This window comes from Urtica dioica, chromosome 3 (genome assembly GCF_054948205.1).
Source record: "Urtica dioica subsp. dioica isolate 48M chromosome 3, U.dioica_male_clone48M_v1_H2, whole genome shotgun sequence".
Classification (NCBI taxonomy): Eukaryota; Viridiplantae; Streptophyta; class Magnoliopsida; order Rosales; family Urticaceae; genus Urtica; species Urtica dioica.
Genome location: NC_142758.1, coordinates 889,564 through 908,994, shown reverse-complemented (window position 1 = coordinate 908,994; position 19,431 = coordinate 889,564). Strand labels below are relative to the sequence as shown.

Below are 19,431 nucleotides of genomic sequence, written 5' to 3'. Positions count from 1 at the left end.
AAGTCAAATACAACAGGTAAGAGAGAAGCTTAATATATACTAATAAAAACTTGATGGAAAGTAAAAAAGATCGATATGTATATATATATATATATATATATATATATATATATATATATATGTGTGGATTTACTAATGGTAAGTCAAATACAACAAGTAAGAGAGAAGCTTAATATATACTAATAAAAACTTGATGGAAAGTAAAAAAAGATCGATATGTATATATATATATATATATATATATATATATATATATATATATATATATGTGTGGATTTACTAATGGTAAGTCAAATACAACAAGTAAGAGAGAAGCTTAATATATACTAATAAAAACTTGATGGAAAGTAAAAAAGATCGATATGTAATATTAATATATATATATATATATATATATATATATATATATATATATATATATATATCGAAGGAATGTAATGCAATTTATCGCTTTCAACAAGAAACAAGTACATTTTCTCAATAGTTGTACGTGCGCTATCGAAAAAAGATCGACATGGTAGTTTTAGCTATGATAATATTTTCTACCCAATTATCACAGGTACATTTTCTCAATAGTTGTACGTGCGCTATCGAAAATATATATATATATTGTAGTCTCTATAAACATGGAGATTCCTAACTTTGCGTTTTTTTTTTTTTTTTGATAAAAACTTTGCGTTTTTTAAAGGTAGCACATACACACATATGACGTGATCAACGTATTATTTGTAACTAATTAAGATCACGCGCACCAATTAATGTCTACTATATAATAACGTACAAAGTGATATTAATTATATTAATAACTGGTGGGCTTATAGCTGACGGTCGTAGACGTATCAAATACTTTTGAAAGTCATTGTCGACAATCCAAGTTCCTTGCGTAAAATTCCGAAACCTCTTTTTTTTCCTTTTTTTTTAAAGAAGTTTCCCGAAAATAATATCAAAAGATAATAATTATTTTGGGAAAGTTAAATATTACGTCGAAATGTGAACTATGACTATTTCAAAGTCGTACTCACTCGAAAAAGAAAGAAAAGAAAAAAAAAAGAAAAATCTTTTGGAACAAGCATGTAGATTTATGGGATGATGTGAAAACTGGACTTCTCAACTTATTATTATTATGGAGTATTCCCGGAACTTAATATTAAATCAGTAGAATATGAAAGGCCTAATTAATTTCACTCCCCGCAAAATAAAAAAATGAGTTGATGTAACCCACTAGCTTTATAACTAATATAAATCATTTAGGTGCAAAACTGTTAATTTACTAGTTGGAAATAGAGAAGAAGTCGTGTTCTATGTCCAACGAAAATAAATAATAAATAAAAAATCAAAATGAAACCCCATTCTTTCCACATGCATGTATGAATATAAAAGCCGTCAATAGACCACCGATTTGCTCTGAATAATAAGAAACTTCTCTTCTTCTTCTTCCTTCTTCTTTTCTCTTTTTTTTTTCCCCCTCTCATAAGTATTTAATTAAATAATTAAAGAGACAGTTTTTCAAGTGATGATCCGAGTCTCGGAGTTTGTTAATCTCAATCCGTTACCGCTCTCTTTTTATTTGTGAGGCTATTCTCATTTTTCTCCCTCTGAAAAACATCCAAAAACTGTATTATTATTTTCTTTGAACCTCATATCATATAGCAAAAAAAAAAAAAAAAAATGAAAGGTTCTCAGAACCAAAAGCCATCGGTGAACTTGCTTTCTAAGGTCTCAAGCAGAGTCCAAATCCAATTCTTCAACGTTCTGACGTATTTCGTGCTCTTCGGATGTGGTCTAACCCTAGGCATCATCGTCACCACTTATTTGAAAGACTTTTCTCTAAACCTCCAATTCACACAGTTCTCAATCTCCACCACTCCTTCTTCACAATCCTCACCGTCCAAATTATCTCATGTCATCTCAGCCACTTCTTCTTCTTCTTCACGTGATGATAGTACTGATGATGATGACGATGGTCCAACGAGATCGCGCCACGTGGGACTAGAGCAGTACTTGGCTCCGCCGAGCCTATGGCACGATATGAGCGACGACGAGCTTCTGTGGAGGGCTTCGATGGCGCCGAGGATCGAGAAATACCCGTTCCGTCGAGTGCCGAGAGTGGCTTTCTTGTTCTTGGTGAGAGGTAGGGTTTTCATGGCTCCGGTTTGGGAGAAATTCTTCGAGGGGCACGATGGTCTTTTCTCCGTCTACGTGCACTCGAACCCGTCGTACAACGAGTCCGAGCCGGAGAGTCCCGTGTTCCGTGGCCGGAGAATTCCTAGCAAGGTAATTTGTTAATTATTGATTAGTTGCACTTTTTTTTTTTTTGCTTAATTAGTTGGGGGTGTGTGCTTTATCATAATGTGAGTTTTGTATAAGCTTTAAATGCGAAAAAAAAAATAGTTTTGGTAATTATTTTCTTACTTTTGCTAATCAGTTGCTAATTAAAAAGTGTGTTATATTTGAGAATATGCAAAAATATTAGGAATAATGAAGTTTGGAACGTTTGTGTTAAGATAGTTTCTTAATTTTGATAATTAATTACAGTTTTTGTTAGTCAGTTTGGTGTTTGTTTTATAATATGTGTTGTTGAGAGTATGGGAAAAAGGAAACAAGAGTGTGAGAGTTTGTTCAACTAGAATTCGGTAGATTTGTTTATAGCTTTTGCTTCTCATTAAAACATGGTGAATATTTTGACAAAGTAGCTAAAACAAATTATGGTTACAATTAGCGCTCACTGGGAAAACAGTTTAGAGATTCTTGGAAGATTCTTTTGGGGTACTTTCAGACGATAGTAAATAAAATAAAATAAAAAAATCGTTTAATTGTCTACGAAGCTGTAGAAAAGTGTGGATTATCTATATATTTTGTAAACCATTCAACTCCTATTTCATGTTTTCCGTTTCTATGCCAAGTATCTATCAACCGACTAGGGAAACTTAAAGACACTCAAATTTAATGGGCCCAAATGTATTTTAGATCTTACCGGTTTGTGTGTGTAATAGACTTTTCTTGGATCTACATTAATTGGGAAAATTATAAGAATGTTGATTTTTAGGTTTAACCTTTCTACAATAGTTCCTTTCAGAAATAGTGTTTTCTCATAATGTAGATATTTATTATTAAATAGTTATTTTTGAAATATTTGTATACATAAAAACATGATTGTTACAAATTATTTTTATACTTTAGACACGCAAAATATCAGATGCAATTTTCACATAATAATAATTTGGCAACGCTAGCTAGCGTTGATGTATATACCTTTTGTCATTCAAGTGTTGAAATAAAAATACATATATAAAACCTTGCTCCCTTAGAATGAAAATTGCTTACGATACGTACCCTCAATGTTCAATCTGGAAAGTAATTGATGTGTTTGGTATAGTTTTGTTTTAAAAAAAAAATGTTATAATTGTTGTGTTTGACATAGTTTTGTTTTAAAAAAAAAAAGTTTTTAGATTCTGCTTTTGAAAAAAAAAACTATTTTTTTTTTCTAAAAGCTACGAAAATCTAGCTTTTTAATTTTTTTCTATATTTTGCAAAAACACTTTTTAACTTTTACTAAAAGCTATTTTTACCAAATACTTTAAAACCGTTGAGCTTTTAGAAAAAGCAAAAAAGAAAACTTAATAATAATAGCTATACCTCAATATATTTGATAAACGATAGTATGTAACAAATAAAAAATTTCGCACAATTAGTATACACGAAGTAAATAATCATGTGTTATTTTTCATGCAGGAAGTCGGGTGGGGAAAAGTGAACATGATTGAGGCGGAGAGGCGTCTATTGGCCAACGCCCTTCTCGACACTTCTAACGAGAGGTTTGTACTTGTTTCAGAGGCTTGTATCCCTCTACACGGCTTTCGAACAATCTACAACTACTTGATCAACGCGACCAAGAGTCACGTCATGTCCTACGACGAGCCGGGCCCAGTGGGCCGTGGCCGCTATAGCCATCGCATGCTACCTCATATCTCCCTTCGCCAATGGCGAAAAGGGTCCCAATGGTTCGAGATGAGCCGAGGCTTAGCCCTAGAGGTCGTATCTGACGTCAAGTATTTCCCGGTTTTCCAAAAGTATTGCAAGGGCTCGTGCTACGCGGACGAGCACTACTTGCCCACTTTCGTGAACATCAAGTTCCCGAATGTCAACTCGAACCGGAGTTTGACTTGGGTTGACTGGTCGAAGGGGGGCCCGCATCCGACTAGGTTTTGGAGGGGTGAAGTGACCGTGGAGCTTCTTAGGGGCTTGAGGAATAACGACACGAATTGCCCGTACAACGACGATAACACAACGAGCATTTGTTTCTTGTTCGCGAGGAAATTCTTGCCGAGCGCGGTGGATAGGCTAGTGAAATTTGCGCCCAAGATCATGCATTTCCATGGATAATTAGCTTGAAATATTGTGAGGTGTGACTAGTGCACAACTTAAGTTGTCCTCTTTTTTTATTCAATTGATTGTTTCTTTTGTCTATATGATCATCCACATATTCTTTTTGTGTGACAGCTTTAATGAAAGTTGTCTTTTGGTCACACGCTTTATTAAAATAGGGTACCAACAGAGTATTAATTTAAACTAATTGCCAATAGTTTAGACCATATGTGCATATAAATAAATTAATAAATAAATTAAAATCCCATCTTATCCCCGCACGGTGCTCAAGAACTCGTCCCTTTTTTAGAGCTTAAATAGACCTTGAATTATTGCATAAAACGGAGCAGCAACAATTAGAGTGTGAGGACGATATGTCCATAAGAATTTAAAGTAACCATTTGTGCAATAGTTCAAGGCACTTTTAAGCTTCAATGGATATTGAAGCTGCAAATGTTACATCAATAATATGCTGTTGCATTTTCTAAAAAAAAAAAGAATTCAACTATTTATTGGTAACTGAGAATAATGATTTAGGGAATCATAAAAGAATAACTAGTACACAAAGCCTCTATTTGATTATGCCCTATTTTAAGAAGAAACGTTATGTTTCCTCAATATCTATATATATGGAACAATCAAACACTACTTAATAGAGTTGAAATAAAACCACACAAGAAATTTTTTTGTGCTTCAATGTAAAACACATTTACGTGCACGTTAGACTACGGTGCTAGAACTCGCTCACTAGTATCGGTAAACTCGCACTCAGGTCATAGTGTCTCGGTACAACAATGAACAAAAAGAGTAGAAGATACAACCAAAGATATATGTATTCAATAACACTCAAGAGCACTCAACCGTGTCTCAAATCTCTCACCGGTTACAACTTTTGATCTCACACTCTCTCACAGAACAGAGAAACAATAATTGCCAAAGAAGAAGACTAACAGAAGATTAGGCTATCTTTGATTAGCGATGGTCCTTAGATATGCTTACCCAATACGCTCCAAATCCTAACCGTTAGATTTTATTGAACATCAATAGCTTAGATACACGACACAAAATGTTTATCTCCTGATGGGTCAGGCAGTTGCATTCGTACATCACACACACGCGCGCACATATATATATATATATATATATATATATATATATATATATATATATGTGTGTGTGTGTGTGTTGACCTGTAAAATTAGTACAACAATATCTCACGAAAATACACAAGCTCCGAGTACGAGGACTTCGAGTACTGATATGTTTTAGGCAAGACTTTCTCTTAATATTGACGAATCTAATACAAGAGAGCAACGTTTACAAGGGGTTCTAAGTAGAAGAAAGCAAAAAAGGCGTAAAGTTTTTCGTGTCCTGAGAATCCTTGTAGCTTCCTATTTATACCCTTCTGGGGGTTGCTCCCTTCACCACATGGTCGTGGGCTCTGACGGTTATTCTAGTGAACGTGGGGTGATCAATCCCACGTTCTTGGTGGTTTTTTGGGTAACTGCCGCTTTCCTCTCGCAGAGGTGGACGGTTACTACTCTCTGTATGATTTTGGAACCGTTGAGGTGTACGTTTTAGGAATTTGAAACATGTTTTCTTTTGGTTTGACTAGTCTTTGACCTACGGTCTTCTCTTCTCTCCGAAGTTCTGATCGGTAGGTTTCGTTCTTATCTTATGAACGGATCGTTCCTTTTCAATGGTTAGCTCTTGGGTCTATTTTACCTGAGCTCGGTGTTGGATTTTATCTACTGCTCGGGATTCCGACTAATATACTCGGTGCTTGACCAAATTATCCCGTAACAATATATATATATGGGCAGAACTATATACACAATGAGCCACCCCCACTTTTTTAAAAATATGATTGCACTTTGTTACTTGCGATTGCAATTATGAATATTAAAGCAATTAAAAAAATTAAAAGTACATACTATATATTAACCATAAAGACATGCTATTAAATACTACCAAAAGAAATTATAATAGCCATTAATTGACTATTGCAAGCTATAAACTCTGATTGTATACGATGGTGTATATTCTTACTTGTTTAAAAATTTAGTGATTAGTTTATTTATTTTTTTAAAAATAAGTCTAGTTATAAAATTTGGGTTAAGTGATCAATCTGAAGATTCATTTAGTATTTTGTATAAGGCGTTGGGAGTATTGTACAACAATTTCGATCTATGTATGTCAATAGTTGGCCAAAAAAAATACAAGATTTGGGGGTATAAAGCACTTTTTTTTATTAAATTTAATTAGTTTTTTTTTTTATGAATACGATATTTTAAATTATTTATCGCTGGCCACCCTCAATTTATTTTCCTGGTTCCACCTCAATAAAATACTAGATCATCAATGGAAGATAAATGTTCAATTATTAAGAAAATAAAAATAAATGTAAATTATATTTTATGTAATTAATTTAACTTTGGATTTATATTATAATAATACATAGTGTAAATAGAAACATTTTTTTTAATTGTTTGGAAAATTTAAAAATGTAATTTATATTTAATTACTTAAATAACTTATCATAATTTTAATTTATAATAACTTTTAAAAAAATTATTACATTTTAATATGTATGATTATCAAGCTTATAAATATCGCGCGAGACGAGGTATATATTAGTATGTATGAAAACTCTATATTTGAAAACTCTATGTTTAAATATACGTTGGATTCTCCATGTATGCATGAAAATTGAAAAGTATTTTTTAAAAAAATTTAAATGTTGTTCAAATACCTCGCAAGATACCTTTTTTGCAGTATACTCCACGGAATGCGGCTTACCACGCATTACGAGATATCCTAAACGTTCGTCAAATACCACTGAATACTTTCGTAGGTATGAGATGCCATCAAAATTAGAGGCGTGGTACGGGTGCGGGATGCGGTATTTCAATCTTTGGTGGGAAGGAGAGTCAGGGTAAATGGAGAGAGAGAGAGAGAGAGAGAGGGGTTGTTTTAATATGACGAGAAGGTAAAAAGAGCTGTGGGGTCCACGCACTAGGACTTGGGAGACAACAAGGGGTAGGGCCAGCATGGCATTAGTATTACACTACCAACATTGCATTTCTCTTGTAACAAAACAATGGTAAATTATTTAAGCAATAATAACGTGAAGCGTGACTAAATATTTTAGACAAATATAATTTTGTTGTTCAATCACTAGTATATATACATCTCAAATTATCATAAATCATTAGAGATTAATCATTACTCTCAGCAATCATTGTCTTTCAAGATCTCTAGTCGCACTTCGTTCCTCATACGATGGACCAACAAACACCAGGACTGCTCGCCGGACCCATCAACGAGATTGGCGACTTGCTTGATATTCTCGCCAAACTACTTCCATGTTCATTTTGTGAGAGGAGGGGTTACGATGGGGACAAAGGCCATCAAAACCACATCGCATGAACTTGCCCTAATCACTACAGAACCCGAGCAACATTTTTAACCATCAATATGCTCGGCGAGCCTAGGGCTTTTTTGTGTCCATTTCTTGATTGTTTGATCATTCTGGGTAAATGTTTCTTGATTAGTTTCTTCTTGGATGTTCTTTGATAACTCACGCAATGATGAGTGTTTAACATATGTTATGCGCTTCAAAGCATAAACGCGAGATCCATACGGTAATGAAAACCGAATCTATTTTTAGTTTCGATTCCAATTTTTTTTTCTTGATTCGAAATCTTGCCCTTTTTATCCAGAAGGTTATATGAGATGGGGCGATATGAAGATTGAATGAGATAAAGATTTAGTAATTAAGAGCAATGTTTAAAATACTACACGGAACGAGGACACCGAGATGTATATCAATTGCAATTTATTCCATTATATAGTGTTCTAATTTTACAAAGTTCGTATATTTAGTCTATGTGGGACTTTTTTATAGATGATTTAGAGAGCTAAAACAATTGAGTGTTTCTTGTTACAACTTTTTTTTTCGTAGCGGGAGGATATATGGATTCCCCGACAAAACCAAAAACATTTTAGTGTAATCGTAAGAATTAAATGGTCTAGCTGTTACAACATTTTAGTGTAACCTTCAGTATATATGGTTTTATTTTCTCGGATTCGCCATCCTCGAAGGAGTGGGTCCCACGGATCATCTTGGTCCTCACTCGGCTCACGGGTGCGAAGTTACTGATCTTGAGCTTCAAGTGAGTATTCTTCCCCAGTAGTGCATCGCTCACTTGAGGCCACAAAGCAAATCTGTTTCACTTATTTTCATTAATTTTCCTCGTATATTCATTTTTTTCTTGTATTTTCACTTTCTCTTCTATTTCTATTTGTTGAGTTCCAAAAGGAACCTTAGCTTAAAGAGATTGTGAGGCGACTAGTGCACACCATTTAAGCTGTCCTCTTTAATTTAATCTATTGTTTCTTTGCTCATCCCTAAATTCTTTACGGTTTCGTGTCCATTTCTTGATTGTTTGATCATTTTGGGTAAATGTTTCTTGATTAGTTTCTTCTTGGATGTTCTTTGATAACTCATGCAATGATGAGTGTTTAGTTTCTTCGTTCTTCTTCTTAGGATTTTTGCGCCATGTAATATGTTCTTTTCTGCACCATGCAATATGTTCTTTTTCACTGAACAGATGTTATGCGTCCATGGCAGGTATGGTCGACTTCAAAGCATAAATGTGAGATCAATATGGTAATGAAAACCGAATCCATTTTTGGTTTCGATTCCAATTTTTTTTTCTTGATTCGAAATCTTGCCCTTTTTATCCATAAGGTTATATGAGATGGGGCTATTTTTCAGAGAGATATAAAGATTGAATGAGATAAAGATTTAGTAATTAAGAGCAATGTTTAAAATACTACACGGAACGAGGACACCGAGATGTATACCAATTGCAATTTATTCCATTATATAGTGTTCTAATTTTACAAAGTTGGTATATTTAGTCTATGTGGGACTTTTTTTTATAGATGATTTAGAGAGCTAAAAAAATCGAGTGCTCTAATTGAGTGTTTCATTTTTTCTTATATTTTCACTTTCTCTTCTATTTCTATTTATTGAGTTCCAAACGGAACCTTAGCTTAAAGAGATTGCGAGGCGACTAGTGTACACTATTTAAGCTGTCCTTTTTAATTTAATCTATTGTTTCTTTGCTCATCCCTAAATTCTTTACAGTTTTAAGGAAAGTCGTATTTTAGTGAAACAAACAGTTGTATAAATGGAGTCGCATCATCGCATATGTACATAAAATAAAAAGTTTAAAGAGCATTTATGCAAAATTAATTCATCGCAAATTTATCGTAAGGTTAAGAATTATGAAAGAGTAACTCGTACGCTAAAGTCACTTAACCTTGGGATGAACTAAAGCTGGCCATATGGAACCCGGGAAATGGGATCCCCTGGTCCCGTCCCATATTTTGCGGGAAATGGGACTCCCGGAACCGTAAAAAATGGTACCGGGAAATCCCGGAACTATTTTCCACGGTACCGGGAATTCCCGGTACCATATTTCACGGTTCCGGGATTCCCATATTTCCCATATTTATTTTTTTTATTTTATTTTAATCATGAATACATTTAAAAATAAATAAAAATTCATATATTTTTAATTAAAAAAATACAATATTTAAAATATGGTACTAAATGGTGCTAAACGGGGATCTCAATTCCGTCCCATTTCCCGGATGGTTCTGGGATAAAAATCCCGATACCACATTTCCTAATATAGTTTTTTCCCATTTCCGATATGATACATATGGCCACCTATAGGATGAACATATCAATTTGTTCATTTTTGGTTCACTTCTATTGTAATTTGTAACCAATCACGTTTAATTTCTTTAAATAGTCGATGGTGAGAACCTCATACAGACCCAGTGAAGAATAATTTCCGAATTGCTTTAATCAAAGCGGAGTCAAAGTCACAGAGACGCCAATTACTACATAATCAAACAGTGACATGATAAGATTGAAATAAATTAAAAATAATTATAAAATAAAAAAACCTCATGATCCCTTTCATTTACAAACTAACACCCTATTATCCCTCAAGTCTCACTGGCTCGTGCCCTCCGACGCCACCGAGGGCGACTCCGACACGTAGTCGTGACCTGGCGACACATCAGCACCACCGCCGGCGCGGATCTCCTCGATCATCTTGACGACGTGGCTCATTCTGGGCCGTTGATCCGGCGCCGCCGCCGTGCAGACCATGGCGATCTGGAGCAACCCAACCATCTCCTCCTCGATGTCCTTGTACCTAAACGTGGGCAAATCGATTAACCGGTTAAACATTTAATCATTTTGACCGGCTAACCGTGTTTAACGGTTAACCATGAAATAACCGATTAAAATTATACCTCATGAGCTCGAGATCAAAAACCTCGGCCGTCCACTCCTCCCTGACGACGGACTGGACCCACCTCGGAAGGTCTCCGGCGCCGGAGCCGGCATCTCCGGCGGCGGAGGGGAATTTTCCGGTGAGAATCTCGAGGAGGAGGACGCCGAAGGAGTAGACGTCGGACTTCTGGGTGAGCTTGCGGGCGTCGGATCCGGCCTCGGGGGCGCGGTAGCCGTTGGATCGGGAGGCGAAGATGGATAAGCCGAAGTCGGAGAGGCAGGCATTGCCGGAGCCGTCGAGGAGGACGTTGGTGGACTTGATGTTGCCGTGGGCCACCTTCGATGACGTGTGGAGGAACGCTAGCCCGTGGGCCGTTCCGGCTGCCATTTTCAGTCTCGCACTCCAGTCCAGCGGAGTTCGCCCGGGTCCTCTGTTTCCTGAATCACAACCAAGCATCGCGCTTTATCATTAGATATCAATATGAAATTTACTAGACTAATTCGAAAGAAAGTTTTCAGATTCGAATTAGTTAGCTAACATGAACTGATTTAACCAATTAAAACGTTTGAGATTACTATATAGCAACCGTTTCGTAAATCTTAAGTGAATAGTTATAAAGATGATGTGCCATTCCTGATTTGTCATTCCATTGAAATAAAATGGTGCGTTATTTACGTCAATTTACGCGTGTAAATACATGGACATAGATATTTATATAAGATTTACGAAACGTTGGCTATATAGTAATGTGAAAGTGTAAATATAGCTACATACCTAATGCACCCTTAAGATAATTGTTCTTTAGTTTAATGATGATGATGTACCAAAACATTTCGGGTGCGCTATCATCTTTTGGTAAATTCTTAAAAAGCATGTAAAATTAGTGATGATAAATTAAACAATGGAAGTGATAGTAAAAAAGAGAACATGAAACCATTGATTAAACGAAAGTTTTTACAGTTAAAAATTAGTTAGCTAACGTTTTTATGTTTGAATATTGCACTTCAAAACAATTGTTCTTTAGTTTTAATGATAAATCAAAACATTTCGGTCGAGTAATCATCTTTCGGTAAATTCTTAAAAACATGTAAAATTAGTGATGATAAAATAAAAAACAATCACGAAATTACAAAATTTCACTACATAGAATATTTATTGCACTCCTAAAAATAAATACTCTTCCAAGACTCAAGAGCTGTAGCAGAAGAAAGATTCAAAGGATAATGAAGGTCGTCAAACGGTCACCAACTTCTATTCCCTCCATAAAAATAAGTGATTTAAAAAAACGGAGATTATGAGTATATGGGCCGAGTTAATTAAGAAGGCCCAAAAAGCCCACAGATGAACGACATGCGATGATGATGATGAGATTGAATCACTTGCTTTTTGGTCATATTCAATTTCAAAGGAAGAAAGAAGGATCGGTAAACGAACAAAAAGAAGGAATTGAATAAACTAATGTTAAAGCACGAGGCAAAGCTGGTAAATGCAGTGAAAGTGGGGACACGTGGTACGGTAGAAGAGATGATAATAATAATAATAATAATAATAATAATGATTCTCCACAAATTTCTATTTCCGAAATGAATACGAGAAAGTAAAGTTGGATGTTTACCGTGAAGAAGCCAAAACAAGGTGGAATTGGGCATGAAATCATAGACCAAGAGCTTCTCTTCTCTGGCGAAATAGTAAGCCCTGAGAGACACCAAATTCGGGTGTCTCAGCCGCCCTAGAACCTCCATTTGCTGCTCGAACTCTTTTCTTCCTCCGCCGCCATTAACGTCCTTCAACCTCTTCACGGCCACCACAGCTCCGTCGTCGAGCACCGCCTTGTAGGCAGTCCCGAACCCTCCCTTCCCCAGCATCTCCGCCGAAGCCCTGAGCAGATCTTCGAGCTCGAACCTCCGTACTCCCTCGAAGAACACCATTCTTCCCCTCTCCGCCGCCGCGGAACTCGCCGCCGGAGGGTACGGACTCGAGGAGTACACGATCTTCTCCGTCTCTGTCATCTTCGAGCTCTTCGCCATCTTGGACGCGTAGAAGCAGTAGAGAAGCACGCTTATCACCACCACCACCAGAACGTCGCCGAGGATTATCGCCACCAGAGCAAGAGTGCTCATCCTAGCCCTAGCTTCGCCGTCTCCGCTCGCCGGTTTCGCCGTCGATTTCGCCGGAATCGTGCTCGGGGAAGAGGACACCACCGTTGAGTTCACGAGCGGAGACGCGATCGCTCCGTCCGGCGGAGAAGAACCGGTTCGGACCAGATCCGGATTGTTCGAGAATGCGGATTCGGGGAAAACCGAGAGAGCTTCTGGTACTCGGCCTGAGAGGAAATTTCCGGAGACGTTTAGGTCTTGGAGGTTTGGGATATTCAGGGACGAGATCGGACCGGAAAACCGGTTCGACTCGAGCCGGAGGGTGAGAAGATGAGTCAAGCGGTTCAGCTCCGGCGGAACCGGGCCGGAGAGGTTGTTGCGAGACAGATCGAGCCGGTAGAGCCTCGAGAGAGACGTGACGGAGCTCGGAAACTCGCCGGAGAAGGAATTCTCCGATAGAAAGAGGAGCTTCAGCGACGTTAGGTCGGAGAGGTCTGGAATCGGACCGGAGAGGCGGTTCCGCTTCAGGCTGAGGACTCGGAGCTGAGTCAGAGCGGTGAGTGGCGCGAGCGAGCCGCGTAAGCCGAGTCCTTCGAGGACGAGCCGGCTGACACGGCTCGAAGCCGTGCATGAGACGCCACGAAACGAGCACGGCGTTGCGGAGGCGTTGTTCCACTGCGCGAGGGTGTTGGATGGGTCCGAAGCCGCTTTGAACGCCATTAGAGCTTCGAAGTCAGAGGTCGGAGAAGCTCCGACAGGATGGAGGTAGAAATGTAGGAGGAGGAGAAGCGTGAGAATAGGAGAGAGAAACCGGAGATGTGAAACCGCCATTGTTGTTTTCTTTCGAAGCTGAGTGAGTGAGTGAGAGAAGAGAGCGAAGAGGACAGAGACTTTGAGTGTGACAAGGGTTTTATCTTTTAGTATAAAGAAGGGAGAGAATGGCAATAGTGTAATTACTGGATAAAGTGCACGGCTTTCAGGTAAGAAAGCTATTATTAACCCCTGTTTTATTGGAATTTGGAAATGCAAAATAATGGTGATACACTTTCCGTTGTGTTTTATTGCTTGTCTCTAAAATTGATTCAAATTATTTATTTATTTTTTTATATTGACATAAATATTATGGTTTGACTTTGACCGTCACTTACTAAATATCAACTAAAAATAAAAATTTGACAAATTTATTACTAGATGAATGTAAAAAAATTATAATACCTTAAGGCTCCGTTTGGAACCCGGAAAATAGGAGGGAAATGAAAATGAAAATCTCTCCTATTTTACTTAGGTTGTTTGAATTGAGGAAAATATGGTAGAAAATAAATATGATGAAAAATGCGAGGGAAAGTGTATAACTAAAATGAGGATTTCATTTTCTTTCGAAAATCAAATGGAAAATGAGAATCTCTCCACATTTGTCTATGAGGGGATCACATTTGTCTAGGGTAAAAATATAAAAAAATTTTAAAATGGGCGAAAAATGTAAATAAACAAATTTAGGGGGGGCTAATTAAAAAAAATCATGGTAAAAATGAAAAAAATTTTAAAAAAATAGGTCAAAAGTGTAAATTTTTTAGGGTAAAAATGTAAAACTTTTTAAAAATGGGCAAAAAATGTAAATAAAAAAATTTAGGGGTGCTAATTAAAAAAAATCATGGTAAAAATGAATTTTTTTTAAATAATGGGTCAAAAGTGTAAATTTTTTAGGGTAAAAATGTAAAACTTTTTAAAAATGGGCAAAAAATGTAAATAAAAAAATTTGGACGTTTTTCTCTGGTACTCATACACGCTCTTCTATCACATAAAATTGCATCAGTGAACATGGGAGAGTGAACTTTCGGTTGAGCAGACAGCGAGTGAGATTTGGACGTCATGAATATGCGTTGTCACTGGCTTGAGTATAGAGGATGGTCCATACTCCGTACATGAACGTAAGAGCCATAGGTTGCTTGCGGAGTACCTGTACGGTAGATAAAAACTGAAGTTTAGTGTCTTGATAGTGACAATTAACAATTGTATTGAGCCCGACGATATTTTCAAGCTTGGTCTTTGTATGTTCCAGCGCCCATGTTACCGGTCCGTCTCGGCTCGATGAAGCGACGACGGCCGCTATCGGACTCTCCCGGCGCACGGCCGGCTTAGAGCCGGCGATCGCCCTATGGCCGGCTCAGAGCCGGCGCTCGGCCGATGGCCGGCTCGGAGCCAGCGCTCGCCCGATGGCCGACTCAGAGCAGTCCCTCGCCACCATGGCCGACTCAGAGCAGTCCCTCGCCCCCATAGCCGACTCAGAGAAGTCCCTCGCCCCGATGGCCGACTTAGAGCAATCCCTCGCCCGATGGCCGACTGAGAGCCGGCCGTCGCCCGATGGTCGGCTCAGAGCCGGCGCTCGGCCTAGTGAGGGGTATCTACTTGGGCTCGAGGGTAATAAGGTCATCAAATGATAAATTTCTCGTATTGTCTTCAGTAGGCCTTGGGGGAATCTCAGCTCGCCAAGACTTTAGCATCACTCTCAGTCAACTTGAATTACTATCACGAGAACTTGAAAAATAAGTTGGTGGAGAAGCCTTAATTGGTGCAACATGAGGCGAAACATAAGAAATTCCATGATTTTTTCACGCAAAATCTAACATCCTAAGTCATTATAGAAAAATATTCTAATTTAATTTATTTAAAATGATTAAATAATTGAACTTACTCATTATGGAGCGAAAATTCACGAAATCCATCGATGCAATGAGAATTGAGAGTTAGAGATGGAGATATAATAGAAGAAATGGGCAAAACTTAAAGAGAAAGAGAGTTAATTGTCTTGAATGGAAATTTTTGTTGGTTTTTGGGTCAAAAGTCTTTTCTTATATATTTAATTTACAAGTAGAAGGTCTTGTATTGGTATTTCGTAGGTCTACATTAAGAAACTTCTACTCAACGTGAATGTCCATATACCTCCAAATAGATGGCTTCATTCCGTGTTCGAATTGCAACTCTACGTCCTAAACTTCACACTCGAATTATTGATTTTGATGACTATCGACTGTCGATTTTTACTTCGTTCCGCTGTCTCCGTTCTTCACGATTCAAAAATTTTCATTTGTTTTTCGATTTTAAAAAAATTACATATAAGATGTGAATGAATAAGAGTAAAATGAGGTTTACATATAAATATTATAGTCAACATTAATGAAAAGTCAACAAAAGGAAGATTTGTGGCACTGTTATCTATTTTATGGTATAATCTCATCATTTTAATTAAACAGATGATACGAACTCGACATTTTTTAAAATCAAATGTTAAACTCGACAATTCACTATAACACATGATATATATGTGTCATTTTTCCTTTATTATATTAGTTGGTAACTTAGTATTAAAAAAGTTTTATTTTATTATACTAGTTTATTTATGAACATTCACATCAAAGTTGTAGTACTACTGTATATCCAGTAGTACTCTCTCTCTCTCTCTCTTTACTTATTTAAAATCAATTTTTTTTCTTTAAAAAAAGCTTACAAACCCCTATACTCCTACACCTCCTCCACTCTCTTATCGTTTTTTCTTCAGACCCATTATCTTTTCTTCTCCACCATTTTGTATAGAGACATATTTTTTTGTTACAAAAAGGACCTTCAAATTCCTAATTTGTCGGGGATTTGGAATCTTATCCGTCCTCACGTATGCATCTCATCGGTAAGCAGAGAGATTAGAGCTCTACGATGTCAGAACAATGTAGGAATCGGTGGAAATCGACAGTAGCGAGTGAAGAATACTCAGCTTGGCGACGAGAGATTTGCAAAAGTATTTCGATCTAGCTTTGAATTTTGGGGTAAAAAAATCATGTAAGAACTAGGATTTTTAGAATTTATAGCCATAAAGAACCGAGTTTTTTGAACTTTTTTTTTTGTTTTTTTTTTTTTTTGGTGGAAAACTCCAATTTTGTAGCCATAATCTAAATCTTGGCTATTATTATCAATTGCCCTCTTAAAAAATGGCTAATGACATACTAATCTCTTTCATATTTTACGTGATCAAATAAGAGATTGATGTCGAAAAAAAATATGAAACTGAAAATAGCTAAAACTATTGTCTTTGTTTCAATAATAATTGCGTTTTATTTTTTCGGATGATGTATTTTTTTTTTTACAGATGAGACATATACTTCATGGGTTGTTTAACTAAAAATAATTTTCATTAATTAATTGAATTTTAATTTACTTTTATTTTTATGCAGATATATAAGGAAAAATTGTATAAAATAGTCATTTGAAACTTATTGATTAGAAAAATAGCCAAAATCTCACTTTTTCAACAAAGTAGTCAAATTTACGTCTTCAAAATTTTTTTGACAGCCAAGATTTAATTTTTTGACGATTATTATAAGTAATTTATCACTTTCAAAAAAATTAATCTTGCTTTCAAAAAGTTTTTTGAAACTAGATTGCTGCAAATTTTGATTATTTCACTAAATTAAAACAAAGTTGGGCTACTGTGCAAACTCATAACCCATATATATGATCAAATATTATTTTTATCAAGATGGATATAGCGGAAAAGAGAAATAAAAATGAATTGAAAATGGTGTCTTGCTTAATTGGGCCCAAATATCTAAAATCGGCCCATTAACACATCTTTTTTTAATATAAAAAGTCCATTCTCCCGTAGCAGCAACCCTAGTCGGCCGAGCTTTTCTCAGGTCCGCCATTATCTCTGTTACTGTGACTTCTTTTCAAGGTTCAACATATTTCTCTATTTCGCCCTCTAAATCTCTGATTCTATTGCTTTTTGTTTTTTTTTTCTTTTTTGTTTTCTAGGGTTTCACTTCTTTCGCGACAATACTTCATCGGCTACCAAAATGGCCCCTAAAGGTATGTTTTCTATCAGGCCTCTCCTTTCCATTGACTGGATGAGAATATTGATAATGTTTGTTGATTTGTGACGTTAGAAGTTCTTTCTGCAATTCTGAGGTATTCGTTGGATTGTACGGACTTGTTGGATTAGGTTTGATTCTTAGACGTGAAACCTAATAGTGCATCGCGTAGATTAGCCCATTTTGCTGAACTTCTGTACTCGTTATATATTTCAGTGTATCTTGGTTCTATGAATTAGTCAATTCAGTGCATAGACTGTTCACATAATTCGATTCTGGAATTTCTGATAATTTATCCCTTAGAACCAATACCACTAGTTATTTATTTATTTATTAGGGATGTGTTACAAACTTAGATAATTGAAAGCCTAGTGAAATGGAACTAATTACAAGCTAACTCCAAAATCGAATTTCTAGGCCAATTTAACTTCATACTTGACTCTTGTTATTCCCTTCTTGAATTGCTCTCCCAAGGATAAGAAATTCTTCTGTTTTTTTTTTTCCTTGATCATATTCTCTACTGGTTCCGCTTATTTGTTTGCCAATTTAACTTCATACTTAACTCTTTAACTACGATGCGATTGCTCAGCCGATGCCTCGAAGAAAGCTGACCCGAAGGCCCAAGCCTTGAAGACAGCCAAGGCCGTCAAATCGGGCCCCACATTCAAGAAGAAGGCGAAGAAGATGAGAACGACAGTGACGTTTCATCGGCCGCGAACTCTGAAGAAACAGAGAAACCCGAAATACCCTCGTCAGAGTGCTGTTCCGAGGAACAAGCTCGACCACTACCAAATTCTCAAGTTCCCACTCACCACCGAGTCTGCGATGAAGAAGATCGAAGACAACAACACGTTGGTCTTCATCGTCGACATTCGTGCCGACAAGAAGAAGATCAAAGCCGCTGTCAAGAAGATGTACGACATTCAGGCCAAGAAAGTCAACACCTTGATCAGGTAAAGACGTGTGTTCTTCATCGCTTGGTGTTCGAATATAATGTTTTTTTAACAATTTTTGAAACCTGATTTTATTTTTTTTTCTTCTTCTTTTTTCAGGCCTGACGGTACTAAGAAGGCGTATGTTAGATTGACGCCGGATTTCGATGCCCTCGATGTGGCCAACAAAATTGGAATCATCTAAGCTAGTTATATAATGCCGAGTCTTGTTATAAGTTTCAATTTTGTTTTAAGTTCAAACAGCTAGAGGAATCTTTTTTGAGGAGCCGACTGAAACTCGAGATTGTAATATTTCATGTATTACATGTTTTCTTTTTGTCAAATTGGTGTTTGCTATGAAAATGATGTTGGATTTGTTTTAGTTTGATTGGTAATAGTATTTAGAGGCTTGTCAATAAAAATTAGAGGCTTTTTAGAGCGAGTGATTTTGGTTTTGTTCGGGTGGTATTTTCTCTTAAAAGCTCTCGTATTGTTTGCCATAATAACTCGCTCTAAAAATCCTCGAAATTTGACCAACAATAAACTTGCAAAACATAAAATATATATCTATATGCAAAAAATGAAAGTTTAAAAATTCAACACCACTCTTTCTTTCCAGAAAAGAAAAATTCCCACTATTCTCAACAAGCAGCAAAGCCATCTATTTTCCTCCTTATCGATATCGCTACCCCGAAGAACGTGTCATTCAGACCCGACTTCATCTCCATTGCCGGTTCGTCACTGAAATTATAGGCAGAGGCCAAACAATATATATATATATATATATATATATATATATATATATATATATATAATTATATTATGGCTATTTCTCACTTCTTCTTTTTTCCTTTTTACC

General features: G+C 36.6%; 3 protein-coding genes across 3 annotated transcripts; 2 read left to right on the top strand and 1 right to left on the bottom strand.

Moving 5' to 3' along the window:
• The first annotated feature begins 1,427 nt into the window (after positions 1 to 1,427).
• On the top strand, positions 1,428 to 4,490 carry LOC149401903 (Core-2/I-branching beta-1,6-N-acetylglucosaminyltransferase family protein). The gene is made up of 2 exons (XM_089609970.1): positions 1,428 to 2,274; positions 3,733 to 4,490. The coding sequence occupies exons 1-2, from the start codon at positions 1,669 to 1,671 to the stop codon at positions 4,381 to 4,383; spliced, it is 1,257 nt and encodes a 418-aa protein (XP_089466096.1). The 5' UTR covers positions 1,428 to 1,668; the 3' UTR covers positions 4,384 to 4,490.
• A 5,663-nt stretch (positions 4,491 to 10,153) lies between these two features.
• LOC149401902 (leucine-rich repeat transmembrane protein kinase family protein) lies at positions 10,154 to 13,678 on the bottom strand. The gene is made up of 3 exons (XM_089609441.1): positions 12,301 to 13,678; positions 10,705 to 11,122; positions 10,154 to 10,604 (listed from the first exon to the last, which is right to left on the bottom strand). Exons 1-3 carry the CDS (start codon positions 13,610 to 13,612, stop codon positions 10,400 to 10,402), a joined length of 1,935 nt encoding a protein of 644 aa, XP_089465567.1. The 5' UTR covers positions 13,613 to 13,678; the 3' UTR covers positions 10,154 to 10,399.
• A 3,751-nt stretch (positions 13,679 to 17,429) lies between these two features.
• Positions 17,430 to 18,954, top strand: LOC149401901 (large ribosomal subunit protein uL23). The gene is made up of 4 exons (XM_089609789.1): positions 17,430 to 17,466; positions 17,585 to 17,638; positions 18,230 to 18,593; positions 18,693 to 18,954. Exons 2-4 carry the CDS (start codon positions 17,626 to 17,628, stop codon positions 18,775 to 18,777), a joined length of 462 nt encoding a protein of 153 aa, XP_089465915.1. The 5' UTR covers positions 17,430 to 17,466; positions 17,585 to 17,625; the 3' UTR covers positions 18,778 to 18,954.
• The last annotated feature ends 477 nt before the right edge of the window (positions 18,955 to 19,431 follow it).